Below are 17,226 nucleotides of genomic sequence, written 5' to 3' on the forward strand. Positions count from 1 at the left end.
ATCAAAAGCGTGCATTTAGCTGTTCATTCTACAATTATGGAGGGCCAAATTACCGTGAACTTTAAAACAAGGCATGTGTGACCATGAAGCAGATTCATACGGATCCTTCCCTGACCCATTTTAGGTTCTACTTGATGAAGAAGGGGGAGACCAGACATAGACATACTTGTCAGTGACCCCTGACTGCATGGAGAAATGCTAAGAGTACAGCAGCTAAAGTTCAGCGAGCAGACTCGAGGCCCCACCTGATTATAAACGCATCTATGCCTAAGTAATGATTCCTCACTTAAACACTTTCTATGCCTAAATAATGAGTCCTCACTATACCCTTCAGCGTAGATTCCCATTCCCCTGGCTCATGAAGTAAACAGAGCCTCTGAGTAATTTTGTTAGGTTCACGAGCCACAGTGACAGGAACTCATGGATGGTCCTCTGGAGCACTGAGGTTCTGCAGATGCTATACACAGTGTGCTCTTTCACCAGACAGCCCAATAGATATGGTTGCTTTGTTTCCTGACTATGGGGAAGCAAAGGCCTGAGAGCTGCCGAAGACGGACGGGATTCCTTTGTGGTAACCAGCACAGCTCTTGAGAACTGCTCTCCTGTAAGGCAGAGAGGCTCCCTCTTCTGCTGACTTGGGCCACTATGCTTGCCCATCCCCAAAGGTGCCTGTCACCTCCTGGGCTTTGGGGAAACTACAGGAGCCTTTTAGGAAGACATCCCTTCTCAGACCTAAGGGGTATAGGGCTGGAGTGTAGTGTTGATGACAGGGGTGCATGTCTGCATGGAATACATGTTAACACAGGGCCTTGTTGCTCTGCCCATGGCCTTATCTGCATCAGACCTAAGATGTGCCTATGCCTGTTCCCCAAGCCAATCCCAGCACCCGGTGAGATGCTCACTGCCTGCAGGGGAAGCCTTAGGTGTTTAGTAGATTATGGCAGCACCCCCAACAAGCCCCTGTATTCCAAAGTGGCACTGGCCCTCCTCCGTGTCTTCTCTATGCAGCTGGACTAAGGTGGCACTCACAGATGTCACCCCCGATGAAACCGGCAGCCAGTGGTAGCTCTTGACCGGTTCTACTCCAGCTTACAGGGTCATAGACTGCTGTCCAACCCGGAGAGCTGTTTCCATCTGAGGCTGACGCTGAAGAAGTCTGCCGATGATGGGGGTTTCTATATAGTTTGCGGAATCATTCATTCCAGGATTTTACGGGGCCAGTGGAGTAGAGGAATTTTGTGTTCAAGGTGGGTGGAGAGAGCATCAAAGAGTTACAAAGTTTTGTGCAGGATGCTTAGAACATAGACTGTACCGGTGGGAACCTTGGTTCTGTGAGAGGGAAGTAGACTTCTGAATCACCCACAATGACTTGACCTCGGAGTCCCTGGTCGTCAGTTGTTCTGGGACTGGGGTCTCTTAGAATTGCATAGTGAGAGAGAACTCAGGCAGCGGGCAGTCCCTGCCAAGTTCAGGCCTATCACTTCCTGTTCTCTGCACCAAGGGACTTCACTTCCTATGGCCTCTGTCTCCTTGTCTGTGAAGTGTAAATAATACTCTTCATGCTAACTAACATCACTATTTACCCATCTCCCTCTATTAATAATACAAGTCCCTCCCACACACAGCTACTGCACGCATCCCTAAAGGTGTGGTTCTTTTTGGACAAGGGAATGACTGAACCAGGAAATGATACAGAGACCTCGACTTTGGGGGAACACTCAACAGAGTTTCCAGTTTAAATTATCTGTCTAGTCAGTGTAGCCACAGAGTCGTTGCTAAAATTGAAATGTTGACTTTGACTAAAGGTGAAGGGAAAAAGGAACGGGCAAGAATGATTCTGGAATCCATCTAGGTTGGTGTAGAAAATGTCAGGACCACGAGTACTGTGTAACAGTAGACATCAAACATCTAAATCCAGGTGTCCTGTGTGTCTGCTGTGGGCAGGAAAGGTGGGGGGACAGTACCTGTCTCGGGAGAAGGGAGCAAGCCATACAGGAAGCAGGCTCACAGGAAGAAGGAAACAGCATCATTGGGTGGAAGGGGTGCATCTGTTTTCTGCTAGTTTGCTAGTTCACAGACAAACAGAAGGCTAGGCTGTAAACAGACTAATAAAAATCAGGGAGCCTGCGAATGAATGAGCCCCACCGTGTAGAAAGGAGATGCTTAGCTGGCTGTCCCTCCACAGACAGTCCTCGGTTATCACAGACAGGACTGCTGCAGATCTCCCTCGCCAATCGCCCTCCCCCACGGGCCGTCCCCCTTTCCACACCCCCTCAACGGTCAAGAGCTCACGGTCTTAGGAACAGAGGACTTCTGACTGTAATCCTAGCGCGTCACTTTGTTGAAGGCAAACACGTGGTTTGGGGAGCACTTATAAATCTCTGCTCCGGGCAGGATCGTGATGTTATCTGCTGGCAGCAGAAGGTTTGCTCGGAGCGGAGCTGCCGGAGCTGCCGGCCAGAGAGCCAGGGCGTGAGAGTGAGAGAACGAGCAGAGAGCTGAGCCGCAGGGCAGGGGACAGGGATGAAGGGCAGAAGCGTCAGGGTTTCAGGAGCCGTTCTGGAGCAACCCGGCTACAGAGAGGAGTAGGTATCAGCAGAGGTCTACTTTAGGGCGGCTAGTACCTTCTTACCCTAACTGAGAAAGTGCAAACTTGCTGGAAGCCAGGAGAGGCTGGGGAAGGGTGGGAGTCTCCGAGGCGCCCCGCGGCCAACGCGCCCAGGAGGCGGTGTTGTTCCACAAGGGGTGAAGAAGGTGGCCGGTCTCTGTCGCCCTGTGGCCGCCCGGAGCAAGAGAAGTAGGATCTGCAGGACGGAGCTGGAGGCTAGCCCCCTTTGCAGGCATCAGCGGCGGCTGCAACGTGGAACGACCCAGCCGGGTGTAGGCCACAGCGCGGCCACAGGAGCGGGATCGTCGCTGCCTGCTCCGGCCTCGGAGGATCTCCGGGGCGGACAGTACCCCCACCGAGGCCCCGAGTGAGCCGCGCCGGGGCGCATCTGCCTTCCCGCGGCTTGCCAAGCTCGCCCTCGGCGCGCGCACACGCACGCGCGCACACATCCACACGCACACTCGTCCACACACGTGTGGAAGGCAGGGCCGAGCCGCTCGGTCTTTGAACATCTCAGTTAGAGCCCGGCGCAGCCCCGGCTGCCGCTCTGCACTCTCCTGCCAGCCCCAGGACCTTCTCGTCTCTTCCCTTTTGGCCGAAGGATCCGAGTTCAGATCCGCCACTCCGCACCCTAGCCTGACACACTCACCCCCGCCCTTCCAGGGGAAAAACAAACCTTACTCCTCAAAGTGAGAGCCCCTACCCACACCCTTGAGCATCGCATAGTAACATCTCCACGTTGGGAACGCGTTGCATTTTCTTTTTTTAAAGGAGTCCCAGCCAGGGACATTTTTCTATTGGGCACTGACTTTCGATTGCTTTGCAAAAGTTTCGCATTAAAAGACAAACAAACAAACAAACAAGAAAAAAACTTTACCTGACCCGCTTTGAGAATTATTGGTTTCTTTATATTTATATATATATATATACTTTTTTCTTACTTTAAACAACAACACCAACGACGTTTCCACCTTTTAAAAACATGCACTACTGTGTGCTGAGAACCTTTTTGCTCCTGCATCTGGTCCCGGTGGCGCTCAGCCTGTCTACCTGCAGCACCCTCGACATGGACCAGTTTATGCGCAAGAGGATCGAGGCCATCCGCGGGCAGATTCTGAGTAAGCTGAAGCTCACCAGCCCCCCGGAAGACTATCCTGAGCCGGACGAGGTCCCCCCGGAGGTGATTTCCATATACAACAGTACCAGGGACTTACTGCAGGAAAAGGCAAGCCGGAGGGCAGCCGCCTGCGAGCGAGAGCGGAGCGATGAAGAGTACTACGCTAAGGAGGTTTATAAAATCGACATGCCGTCCCACTTCCCCTCTGAAAGTAAGTACAGTTTCCATGGTTTTCGCCTTCTCCATCCCCGAGTCTAAGGTTGGCCCGGAGCTCCTCAGAACCACAGCAGCCCTAGGCGTTCGCCCTTTCTTCTCCAGGTCCCCAAGTCCGGATCGGCTCCTTTCCATTCTGTCCTTCGCTCCTTCCATCTCTTTTCCAGTCGTGGGATGGAGATCCGCAGTTTTACAAATCTTCACCTTATGTTTTATTTTATTTTTTCTCTATAATTCCCTTCCTCAAACGCCCCAGTCCTTTTTAAAGACGTTTGGTTTTCTCCCTCTTCCCTGGCCCACCAACTAGGGAGTCAGCTCCCTTCTGTCAAAAAGAAAGTGCTTCCCAGATGACTTTAGGCTGGGGGACTGTGATCAACTTGTTTTCTTTGCTGGATGGCCTGGGGTAGGGGTGGAGGTGTCCTCCAACCGGTGCGCAAAGAGTTAAAAAAAAGAAGTGCCTCCAAACTAGCCTTCCCAAAGGCACCCCCTTCCCGTACTGACCTATTTGGGGGCTCCCCAAGCTTTTGCTATTGTTTCTCACTGCATCCCCAACACCAAGCAGGGTTGCGAGAGCGCCGCTTGCGGGGTGTTGGGGGGGGCGCTGAAAGCAACCCTTTAATAACCTCGATCTACTATCGCTCTCTCTGGGTGTTTTCCCACCCCCCTCCCCTCGCAAAACCGTGTAGCCAAGTCCTTTTCTGACCTCACGTGGAGAGTAGAAAGGACTAATAAATACGATTCTAACTGGGCTGAGTAGCTTTCACTTCCCGTTCTGTTTTTCTAGAGCAGGACGTTTTTTCTTGGGGGATTCTCTGATATCTTTTTCAACCTTGAACTCTGCTCCTGCACTTTCTTAAGCAGCAGGGACTCTTGAGCATTCCGAGATCGAATTTAGGAAAAACAGCTGCTTTTTTTTTTTTTTTGGCATTTTTACCGTCTCCCAGCGAGCATTGTCCTCAATACAGCTGGCATACAGTAGCTGTGATTTATTGTGGAGCTCTTTGGGGGAAAGGGAAGAAGTGTAGTTTTATTTCAGAGTTCTTTAAAGCAGGGAGAAAGGAGATTGTGACTGCAGCAGCACAGCACCGAGTGATTACCTGAGAGGGTTAAACACCAGGAAGAAACACTAAAAGAAAACTAAAAACTTCAGCATCCCTGTGTTCCAAGTCCCGGTCATAAACTTTTCATTGGCTGACGCTGACCCTTTCTCTCCTCCCTTTTCATGCCTATATCCTCGCTGGCTGCCTTTGTGAAGCCGATGTCTTGCCTAAATAGATAACGCAGCCATCTTGGTAATTTTATCCCAGAAGTTAGAATTGCAGGGCTGTGCTTTTCTCTTCTAATATTTATTTTTAGTTTGACGAGCCACCCCTATTGGACTTGCCTTGTCTTGTACTGGGTGTCCTCAGAGTGTCTACCCATGTGTCTGCCTGCACTCTTTCTTTCTGGTCACTTTTCTTACCCTGTAAAGTCTCTTGCTGCTTCATGGAGTAACAGATGCAGGGAACCCTGCCCAGCAGGATAATTTTATTATTATAATTATGGCTCTTACCACCGCAGTGGTGACACTTTCACCGCCCTGTTTATCACCCCCTGGGAAATAAGACTTTCTATCTGGGATGGAGCCACAGCATGGCGAGGGAAGAGAGTGCATTGTAATTCAGTCCAGAACCATTGAGGCTGAGCAAAGGGTTGAGTCAGTTAGCTTTCTCCCGCATGTGTGCCTTGATTCTGCGACAGACAGGTATGCTATATGGGGCCGAATAACACCTCCTTATGTGTTTACATGCAAAAGCTCAGATTAGCTGCCTGGGTGTTTGCAAAGACAGAAGATGCAGTCTCACATTGCCTAGGTGTTGAGGGAGGTAGCACTTCAGTCTGGTGGGTAAAGGTGAGCAGGACAACCCAGGGCCATGGTCATGAACAAAGCAGAAATATTCTCAGCTTATCAGGAGGATTCGACAGTGCCATCTAAGATTAATGTGTGGATTCTCATCTCCAGCCCATCCCTGAACCTCCAAATGCATGAATGCCTAAAGACTACATACTTGTGCATGGACACATACACACACTATACACACGGATGCCTTCATATTTTCACATGAGAAATAGAGATTTAAGGAACTGTGTGTCCAGTGTAGACTCTTAGGAGTAGGATGTTGTATTAATAGTAGATTCAACACAACTGCACAGGGACTGTGGATAATTTTATAGAAAGTAGGTTAACTGATTTTCCAGAACTAGAAAGTCCTGGAATATAGTGAGAGCTTCCAAAAAAAAAAAAAAAAAAAAAAGAAGAAGAAGAAGGAGAAGAAAAGAAAATCTTTCCATTGCATTTTTAAAGCAAAGAAAACTGGAAGTATAGCTATATAGCTATGGGTGGCTTAGATGCCAGCTTCTCCCCTTTGGCATTGTCTGCCTGACTGGGGACTAGGCTGTCACTGTGGTGTCCCAAAGGAAGCATGTACCTGTTATGTCTTGCAGTGAATCTGAAGAGGGGCCATAAGTGCATAGAGGAAGGCATGGGAAAGATCGCCACTTCTTTTTTCTTTACTTTTTTTCCCTCCACCAACTTATTAGTGTTCAGGGAGTGACTTCGACTCAAGTATTACAAATATGCCCTAATTATACTTGGTGACTATATATCACTACAGATGGTTGATAGCCCTTGGTGGGACATTTTATAAAGTTCAAACTCAATATTTTTAGCAATGTGGAGATTTAAAAGTGAAAATATAAGAGATATTGTATATGCCCTCAGGCATACTTTGTCTTAAATATTATCCTTGGCCAAGTGTGCTGTATAAATAAAGTAGATATTAATAGAACTGGCCAGGTGCCAAGCTCCTAGTATGAATTTTAGCCAAGAATGTATTTATGGGGATATAAATAATACTATGTCAACATTTAAAGAAGAGATCTGATTAGTTTTGAATTTCTTCATATTGATCTTTTCGCATACTGTTAGTTTAAGACTCGAAGTGGATTTGGGCTGTAGTTTACTGATTGCTGACCCAGTAGAACTTAGTTGATGGTGGACAGTTTGACTATCCCTTTGAAGTTCAAGGTGCAGCTGTTCAAAAGGCGATGTACAAGGCTTTAGAAGTTCTGAAAAATCGACTCTGCTACATCTAAGAAGAATCTAAATTGATACTCACACCTGTAGAGATGTGGTGAGGGAAAAGGAAGTTTCTCTTTTGCTTATTTGTGTTTGTTTAAATCTGAGGCCTTTGTATTTCGAGGAAGCAATTCCTACCACTGGGTTGTATCCCAAACCTTGTTTGTTAAGATGAGGCCTCAGGATACAGCTCAAGCTGGCTTTAAAACTTGTGGTATAGTCTAGGTCATCCTCCAGCTTGTAACCTTTGGGCCTCACCTTCCCTAGTGTTGGGGCTTCAGGAGTTCACGGCGTGCTTGGCTCCCCTCTGTTTTCTTCACAGCAAAGCAGGCGCATGTTATAGGTCTAACTCTGGCAGGCTTGTACCCTGCCCTTCCCTCCCCCTGCTGTCCTCTCCATACTGCTTCTGCTGTGACAACTGACAATGTCTGAAAACAGTTTTCATTGTCCTGGGTGGGGTGTTGCTGCTGCTGATCTTCATTAGCTAGAAGCCAGGGATATTTCTAGCCTATCACAATGAAGAGGGCAGCCTACCCAACTTCTCCATATACCAGAGAATTATCCAACCTCAAATTTCAATGGTGCCCATGGAGGGAAGCCACAGTTCTCTGGTGTCTAGCTTGGGCTACTGAATTCTGCTCCTGGTACTATTTTAAAAGTAATAGCAACAAGAAAGTATCTTTGTGATCAAAAGATAATAGAATAAAATCATCAAATAGGGAATAATCAGAATAGAATATGGACTAGGCTGTTGTGTGTGGCATATACTTTCTGATTGTGATATTGAAGCTCCTACATTAGAGACAATCAAGTTTCCCATTCATTGACCTTCAGTAGCAGGGTTGGTCCCTCATTTACTAGGAATGCCCGTCAATATCAGTCAGATGCCAGTCAACACATAGAAAAAAAGGTAATAGGGAAATTATCTTGGATTTTCCAATTTGTGTTAATGAAGAGTGAATCTGCAGCCTGGGCAAGCAAAGGAAGCAGACAGCCATGTTGTCTTATTCTATCTCCTAGAATTAGGTGACCTGAAGAATATAGCCTGGAAAAATCAGAGCTAGGTTTCCTTTGTAATGGTTTCACACGAAGGGTAAGCATTTAGCACTAAGCAGTTCTCCTTTTCTGGTACCCCTGTAGTTTTCCAAGTGAGATTGTGGGATGTACCAACGACACGATAGTTTTGGGGAATGTGACTTAGTATTCTATCCATGAATCCGTCTTTCTATATACAGATTGCTGGTCTATTAGGCCAACTGCCCAATGAAGGAGAGTGTTAACAGAACACAGTGGATGTATATTCTCTCCTGAACGCTTGTCTGTGTGTGTTTATATATGAATATGTGTCAGAGAGAGGAAGGAGGGTAAAGACTGGCTTAGACCTCTTGACTTCCACAATGACTGTTATTAATGCACAACAGGCCAGACTCTAATTCCCTCTTTTTATTGCATCGTGGCCAGCACTACCTCTAATGCCTAACAGTGGTTACACTTGAGTTCCTCTGCATTCCCCTCCTTCACGATTTCCTTCATTTTTACTTTGCAGGCTAGGTGAGAGAAACCTCAAATTAAAACACGGTTTACAGCTGAAACGGGCAGGTGGTTTTTGTTGCCAAGTGAGGCTGTCCCCTCTCCTGAGTAGACCTCCATGTTTTAAAGACTGGGGTTCCCCAAGATTAAAGAGCAGGTGTGGTCCACTTAGCCGCACCTCTGGGTCTCCACAGCGCCCCCCGTGGTCAAGGCGAGGAGACGCAGGTTTTGAAAGTTGTCTTCTTGGTGGAAGGATGCTGATGTAACCTCCTCAGGCACCTTCCGTGTAAAGATATGAAAGAATGACAAATCGTTTTTCCTAGAGGAAATGGAGATGTTAAAGAAGGGCTAATGACTCACTGCTGAACCCACGTCAAATCTGGGTTAGAATCGAGGAGGTCAGTGACTCCGGGGCCTTTGCCCAGAGATTACAACACAGTTGAGGCTGCAGTTCTAGAAGGTTCGGGAAGGCAGGGTGGAGGAACCTGGGAGAAGGCCCAGGTCGTTCCCCACAGCTCCTGCCATCTCCTGCATACGTTCCCAAGTGAGGTGGGCAGCAAGCAGGTGCCTGCCTGGAGCCCCGTTCTGCGGTCCTCCTCGCATTTCCGGTCCGTCCATCCTTCAGCCTCAGCAAGGGATCCACTTTGCAGATTCCCTGCAGCCTGACCACATGTGGCTCCGGCGGAGATAAACAGATGTTTCTGTTGTCATTTCTAAAAGCATCTGGTGTGCTCATGTTCTGCTCTTTAATATATTTTAAACAGAGATAGTAGCTAACCCAAGAATCCATTGTTCTCTAGGTATTTTAATTTACATTCAATAACATGTCAGGGATTCGGGGACCGGCTTGCTTAGACCAAAAGGTTTACTTCCACCTTTTGTTTAGAAGAGATTTGTGTCTTGCTCTAACCTCGAGCTGCCTTGGGTTGGTGGGTGTTTCTTTTCTAACCTCAGACAGCCAGAAGTGGGTTGTCTGACTACTTTCTCAACACCATGCTTCCTGTGTGGGTCTGGATGGCCTTGACTCCACCTCAAACCCTCCTCGACTCCTGGCTCCCAATCCAAGTTGCCCCTTGCCGGTCAAGACGGCAGGCATCTCTCTGTAGGGAGGTCAAACCATTGTGTCCATCCCTGTCTAGCTCTCTGCAGTATTTGTGAGACGTGGCAGACCTTCACATTTTACACCGAGCCGCCTGCTTGAGCAGATTGCAGGGGTCTCCTGTGTGAAGAAGCCCTGGGCAGCTTCTGGCACTTAGTAGGCCCATGCATGCCATTCGTTATTCCCTGGATTGCAAATGTCATTGACAATAGATGTGCCACTGTTTCACACACCGCTCGCTCGAGAGGGAGGATTAGTCCAGTTAATTCTACTGCTCCACTGCTTATGAGGCATGGATTTTAGCGGTGTTTAAACGTGATGCCCCAGGCACCACTGGGGCTGTCTTGGGACGTCCTGGCATCCCCACATCATTCCGTAGAAGCTTCACCCAGTGGATCCAGTTCCCATGTTCACCCTTCTTGTTTCTCAGGTGGCCTCTAGACCTCAGCTCTCTTAAGTAGTTAGGACTCTAGACCCTTTAAGGGTCTAGAAAGCTCTGCTTTCTTCCTGTGCAGCCCTACCCACTACCAAATCTCTGAACACTACATTCTGACAACCTTTTCCCTTTGCCTTTTTTCCAAACATTTTCACACCTCAGGGCCTTGTGTATGTATGCTGCCTCTTCAACTAGGTCTTTTACTATCTTTGAAGACTCTTATAGATGAAGTTCCCCATGAGAGACCATCTTTGGTTATTCTGAATGCATGTAACTGGCACCCCCCAAGATCTTGACCCCACTGTTTGCTTCTTATTTCTGTCTCCTTTCAATGTTTTGCTTGGTTGGGTCTATAGATGCCCTGATTGCTCTCTGTTCTTAGCACATTGCCTGTGCTTAGTAAATGTCCAGTGAGTGAGCATTGCCTCTTGAGCAAGACTGAACCTCCGAAATGACCTGTGCCAGGAAACCTGGAGATAAAGGCTGCTCCCCTTAAACATCAGGGCTGAGGCAGCATGGGGTCCTTTCCTGGTTCTACACTTTTAGAGAATTATACTGATGTGGACAAGAAGAAAATAAACCTTCACTGGGCCCTTCCGTGTGCCAGGACTGGCTTGAAATATTTACACAGGCCTCATTTAATCTTCATAAGTCACCCTCGGAAGCTGACCTAGCATTTCCATTTTGACATCTGAGGATACAGATGTCAGTGTATCCATGACATGTTCTGTACATAAAGGCTTTGCTCTCTGATGATAACAGTGGCTTAATACAGAGATCCAGGAAACAGACACTATTACTTTTCTTGTTTGTGTGGTAAATATGGGATCTTAATATGCAGGCCAGACTTTAGGATATGTAATCCAGGCTAGCCTTGAACTCTTTCTCTTACTGCTTCAGCCTCCTGGGTGCTAGAATTACAGGCATGTGCCACCATGAGTATCTTAGCATGACTTTTCTTCACCTGACATCACTGGCGAATCCATTTGAGAATGACTCTGTTCTGTGGAGAATTGCATTTGCAAGTTCAGAATATTTTCCTAGAAAAGCAAATATGCCTCTGCAGATTGCACAAAGCTGGAGGATTCCCCCCCACCCCCAACATGTGAAACTTTTATCTGTGCACTTGGTCGATAGTAAAATTATGATTTATCAAGCCCTTGCTTTTGACCTGTACTGCAACCCCTCCCAAACAGTTTACGATGCTTTCGGGGAATTAATTGATTTTGAGCCTGAGCTTCAGAGCTAGCCAGATCCATAAATAGGAGCAAGAGAATAGATGGAAGGAGATTGCTCCAAAGAGAAGGGAAGCAGAGGCTGGAAAAATGGGATCCTATCTTGACTGGTAACATCGTCTTCTGAGCCTAGGCTTTCAGAACTGTGACGCTGACATCAAAGTGTGGCTTTGCTGTTACTGGCCTTGTAGTGTGAATTCCTGCTTCTTCACCTGCCTGGGCCTCAGTTTCTCAGTCTGTAACCATGAAGAAAATAACAGCTGATCAAGCACTGTGAATCATGGGTGCAGCATGTGTTATGCTTCTGGCCCTCAGGGCTAGGCTTCACTTCCTGGCAGTGGTGACCTGCCCCAACTCTCCTAGTGAGAGCCTCAAGCAGGAAGCAAGACATGTGGAGAGAGTGCTGAGCCAGGTGAGCCAGCCAAGGTTATGAACTGCAGACACACTACGTGAGAGGGCTGGAAGGAGCTGCTCAGGAGTCACCTCAAACGATCTGAGGAGGACAAGCAAACCCAAGCCTTGATACAAGGGACACCCACCCTGAGCACTCTGGTCTTGGTTAATAGCACCCTGTATGATATTTCCTCTGTGAATTTGAACCCTGAATTTCTTTTTTTTTTGTTTGTTTCAATTTATTTTTATTTAAATTAGAAACAAGCTTGCTTCACATGTCAATCCCAACTGGCTCTCCCTCCCCTCCTCCCCCACCCCTGATCAGCTTCCCCAGCTTGCCAATCAATTCCCACTCAACTCACCCTTTATGGGGGATCTCCAAAGTCTGCCATATCATCAGGGCAGGACCTAGGCCCTCCCCCATGTGTCCAGGCTGAGAGGGCATCCCTCCATGTAGAATGGGCTCCCAACGTTCATTCGGCTGCCGAACCCTGAATTTCTTATGACAGCCTAGGAACAACACTTTGCTGGTGCCAGAAAACTGCTCTTTAAGAGGCGATTGGTTGGGTTTAGGTCTTTTGGAAAGAGGGAAAGCGTCACAGAGCCGGGCAAACCCTGTCCTGTGGACGACTACCATCTCTTCATTCTCTCAAACAGTACTTGGATTCGTTAGGCCTGATAAGTTAGAAATGTTTGGCTGGGATTTTTCTTCAGCCACAATGACTTGAGAAACCAAAGGCAGATGGAAAATCCTCTGTGGATGTTGTGAAGCCCAAACCGTCTGAAAATAGTTTGAATGCATTTCCAAGCCTCGGCAGGCAGCTGTTTTCCTTCATGCTAGCCGGCTCCAGGCAGCTCAGTTCCCAGGGAGAGTGTCTCTGCTGCCTCAGGCCTTCCTGGCTCTTTCCTCACTGGTAATTAAGAGGCAGGTTGTTCCTGAAGAGGAGACTCCACAGATCTGAAGGCACAGTCATGGAGTAACTATGTGAGAACTGCTCTTTGGTGATATTAGTTGCAGGAAATTCAACAGGATCTTTCCAGTCTCACGAAAGAAAAAGAAAGATGCCATGTCTTGGATCCTGTCACGGTTCACGTGGCTCTCCCTGTCCTGCCCACAGCACACAACAAACACCACTTATGTCCCAACAAGCCAATTCACAGATCACCATCCACTCCTAACCTCAGGCTGCCATGCGAACTCTCATTCCTTCCTTCTTGTGAAGAAGAATGCTCCAATTGGCTCCAAGACTCAGGACTGGTGAGCTCTCCAGTCATTCCACCTGAAAACAACATCAAAATGGCCTGGTAGTTTTCCTGGGTGAATTTTTAACAACACAGAGATATTTATTGTTGCCAAAACGTAAGTGGGAATATTCTGGGAAATGCAATTTAATTTTCAAACTTTGGACTGGTTTCATTGTTGGTAATTTCAGTGCTGCTTAGACCAAATTTATCACCGATTATCCTGTCTGCACCAGATGTGGCAGGACTTTGTCATTTTTCCATTTGGGGAAATTCATTTTTTTAGAGGGCCATTCATAGTTCATCCACCAATTCGATCTCATTTTCACTTCTGCTTTGACGTCTTCATGGTCATACTGAAATCGTTCCCACTTGATTTATAACGAAGTTCTGCAACTGAGCAGCTAGCTCAGAAAGTCCTGAAAAGTGTAGACGGTGTACTCTGACCCTAGGCCAGCCGAAGAAAAGAGCAGTCCCAGATAAAGGCCGTTTCTCTGCAGAGGAAGAGGGTTTATTGAAGAAACCGTCCCCTGGGGCAGTTTCTCTGTTAGAGTATCTGTCCACATCCGAGTCATCCTTCCCTTGGCGTGTGATGCTCTGGAAGTTGAGAACAGGGATGGAGGAAGGCGTGCCGCCGAACTCCTGCCTGGTCTGGAAGCGGTGGGACAGCATAAGATCTGGACTGTAGACCTCACTCCACGCATGGACACTGCAAGGACCACATTTAGAGATGTCTGTGAGGCCCTGGACTGCTCCTATCTTCCGCCATCCTGTTAATGTCTGAGACATCTTGACGTGTTAGCAACACAAATCAGCAACAGCGGCAGCAAACCTTGCTGATTTGGACAGTGACGGTTTTTCTGCCGCTTCATCAGGTTGTTGGGTTGTTGAATGTGTTAGCTGAAGCCACTAGGCAGGCCTAAGGGAACTGCTCCCTGACCTGACACTTTTCTTCTGTTTCTGTGGACAGGGGTGGTGGGCACTACTCTGTCTTGGAGGGGGACACAGTCCAGGAGAATCCCACTGTCACAAAATGTCACCATTAGTAATAAAATAGTGTGTGGAGGAGCAGCTTTCACTTCACGTGTGTTCATGCTACAGAAGGAAGGCCTTGAGTCAAGCCCCAGTGTTCTCTTTCCCAGTAACAGTTGTAGGAACATTCTAAGAACAGTTGAAAGTCCTTACAGTTTAGTATTGTGAGGGAAAGTTAGCTCCCAGTTGTGCAATTATTCTTATTGAAAGAGAGATACTGTGGGTGTCTGTGTGGGGTCCGTGTGGGGATTCCTCAGGAGCTAATTTGACTGGAAGTTTATTGAGATTTTTAAAAAGATATATTTATTTATATATATGAGCATGCCTGCGTGTACACCTGTGTACCATGTGCTTGCAGTGCCCTTGGAGGCTGGTTTTGAGCCTGGGAAGTAAACCTGGATCCTGTGCAAGAGTAGCCAGTGCTCTTAACTACCAAGCCTTCTCTTCAGCCCTGGTTGAGAGCTTTATATGCCATTCAATTACACTCAGCGAACTCCACCCAGTGTTCCCAGGTGGTTTGTAAACTGGGTCCTCTAGGAGCTCTTGAACTCTGCCCAGAACCAGTTTTCTAGAACCCATTTTTCCAACTGTGAGTGATAACCAGGAGAGGCAAAGGCTTGGTGATTTGCATTCTTAACCAGCACCAGAGGGGACTCTTGGGCATAGTCAAATTCAAAAACTACTAATCCGACTCTTTACCACTTCTAATCTAAAAGGGTCTTTGGCTAAACTTCAGGGTCCCTCAGGATTATGCAACCAGCTACATTAAAGAAAAAGTATCCCGCTGGGCGTTGGTGGAGCACGCCTTTAATCCCAGCACTCGGGAGGCAAGAGGCAGGTGGATCTCTGTGAGTTCAAGGCCAGCCTGGTCTACAGAGTGAGTTCCAGGACAGCCTCCAAAACAATACAGAGAAACCCTGTCTTGAAAAACCAAAGGAAAAAAAAAAAGAAAAAGAAAAAGTATCCCTTTGTAAGTAGTGGATTCATTACATTGCTTTCTGTCTTACCAGTCCTAGGCTAAAAGAGCCACCAGAGCTTTCATCATTGGCATCATAGTCTTTAGATTCCTTGTAAAGTGTCCACACTAAACACTCCATTGTATAGTCTATACATGCAATTCACATTCCTCTTTCTCAGTTAGAGTATCCAGGTTCTTCTGACCAGTTTCATCTCTAAGACATGAATGTATCTGGGGGTCTTTGTTATCTGTCTAGTCTCACAAAGTATCACAGACCACCAGAGCTTCAGTCACCTGAAGAAACCAAAGCTGTGCATCCGTATCTCCGCTTATACTGTCATGTGTAAGTTGAATGTTGGTTGCCTAAACAGGGAGGGCATCATCTTTCTGTGGCCCTGGAAGACACTATTGTCCTCTTCATAGCCCCACTGTGGCCCTGCTTAAAAATAAACAAAAGGCAACAGGACAGAAAGAAAAGGAAAAAGAAAGATACTAGTATTTCAACTTCGTTGTGGAATAGAAGCAAACCAAAGGTGCATACTTAAGGATTCAAGGGAAGCACTTCCCTCGCTTGCTTCTCACCTGTGTCTCCGAGGTCTAGGTGGCTTTGGGCAGCCATTCCAGTTCCATGGGCAGAGTGGTATCTCTTCAGTATCAGGGCATGTGCTGGCCTGAAGAAGGTGCTGTTTCCCAGGGAAAGGACCTAGGTCCCCCCCCCAAGAAATGCATAGCGCCATCCCATAGAGGAGCCAGGGAGGCTGAGCAAGCAGCTCTTTCTGCATCTCTGCCCATCTCTGATTCTATTCCTTGGGATTTTTTATTTAGGATAACTTTCAGCGCGACTTTGTAAAGGTCAGATATGAAAGAGAAAACTTGCTAATCTTGTGACAAACTGTTTACACTCAGGGTGAGGGATACCCTCTCCCTATCAGACTGTGGAGAGGCTCTAAAAGTAAACGGCACAGCTGCTTACTGGAGGGAACATATGGGCGCAGATGTCGGCTGGAAGCAGCATATGGTGGCAACGTGACGGCAGCACGTGCGGGGAGAGGGGCATCACTAGACCTCACCTTTTCCGCCCCACTGGCTGCGCGCGGAGCCCCATCTCAGAACCAAAGAGTGTTCTGACTTGCGAGTCAAATCCACACGTGGGTGAGCTTGTGTCACTGGGGTCTTGATAGTGGGGCAGATGTTGGAGGTGGTCAGTTACAGAGTGTGGGAAGGGCTGTCCCTGTCTTATTTAAAGTGATGTGTGTGGAGGGGTCCATGAGGTCTTTGTCTTGTTAAAAGAAGGTTCTGGTCCATTCTGAAGGGTGCTGGTTACTCTAGAAGATGCACCCATACAAGCATGCAAACAGAAGGCATGCAGATGCTAAGCCCATGCAAAGACTGGAAAAGAACTGTATTCATGCCAGACCTGCATGTAGGCGAGGCTTCTGTCACCACACCAGCCAGATAAACAGAGAGCTTTGTACCGCTCAATTGCCTTTTCTCTGCCAGCCTTTTAAATCTGGCATCATTGGGGGGGGGCTACATGTTTGTGTTGTACATACAGAAACATGGGTAAGGTCATGGGAAATCAATGGATTTTAATCTCTGTCTTCTCATGCAAAAACCTCACTGGAGAGAAGAAAGGTGTTGCTTGGAGCACTCGACAGTGGTTTCCCTTCCCTTGGACACGCATGCGTACATGTGTGGCTTTTTGGTTTTGTTGTTTCAGTTGTTTTCTTTCTCTGAGAATAAAGCAGCAGCATTTAAACCTGGTTGCTTTTCTGTTAAACATAGAAACCTCAGGGTGTCTGAAGAGCCCAGTTCCAAGGAAGACATGTTTAATCTCTTTCAAATGTGCTGACTTTTGAAATAGTAGGCCCATAGCTCTAAATCATCAGGCCCTTGGAATTCTGACCCAAACGTGAAAGGGTTTTCATATGTGGGTGAAAAATGAGGACAGGTGGTTTTCAAGAACAGGCCAGGCAAACAAAAAACTCAAGCTTTGTTCTTAACAATAGACTCTTTTGTCCAAGGGGGTCAAGACCTTTCTTATTCATCTATAGTAAAATTCAAGGTATTACTTTTCCCCAGTTCAGTATATAAATTGTAAATTGTTGTTTTATTGCTTGAGCATGTCAAGAGGACAATTGCATTGAGCAACGTGGGCTGCTGGGTATGGCATAACAGGAGATCGGGGACTAGAAATCTGGGGTGGGAGCAAAGCCTTTGAGTGTTATGTCCTGCCCTGGTTACT

General features: G+C 47.3%; 1 protein-coding gene across 2 annotated transcripts in view; it reads left to right on the forward strand.

Moving 5' to 3' along the window:
- The first annotated feature begins 2,312 nt into the window (after positions 1-2,312).
- Tgfb2 (transforming growth factor beta 2) overlaps positions 2,313-17,226 on the forward strand; it is an 82,842-nt gene continuing 67,928 nt past the window's right edge. Inside the window, exon 1 of one of the 2 annotated variants that reach the window (XM_005082438.4) lies at positions 2,313-3,936. In XM_005082438.4, the coding sequence (XP_005082495.1) occupies positions 3,591-3,936 (346 nt within the window). In that variant the 5' untranslated portion in view covers positions 2,313-3,590. The remainder of the gene's footprint in view (positions 3,937-17,226) is intronic. The other variant, XM_005082439.4, reaches the window with a different exon arrangement.

Source organism: Mesocricetus auratus, unplaced genomic scaffold, assembly GCF_017639785.1.
Source record: "Mesocricetus auratus isolate SY011 unplaced genomic scaffold, BCM_Maur_2.0 Super-Scaffold_100676, whole genome shotgun sequence".
In the NCBI taxonomy this organism is placed as follows: Eukaryota; Metazoa; Chordata; class Mammalia; order Rodentia; family Cricetidae; genus Mesocricetus; species Mesocricetus auratus.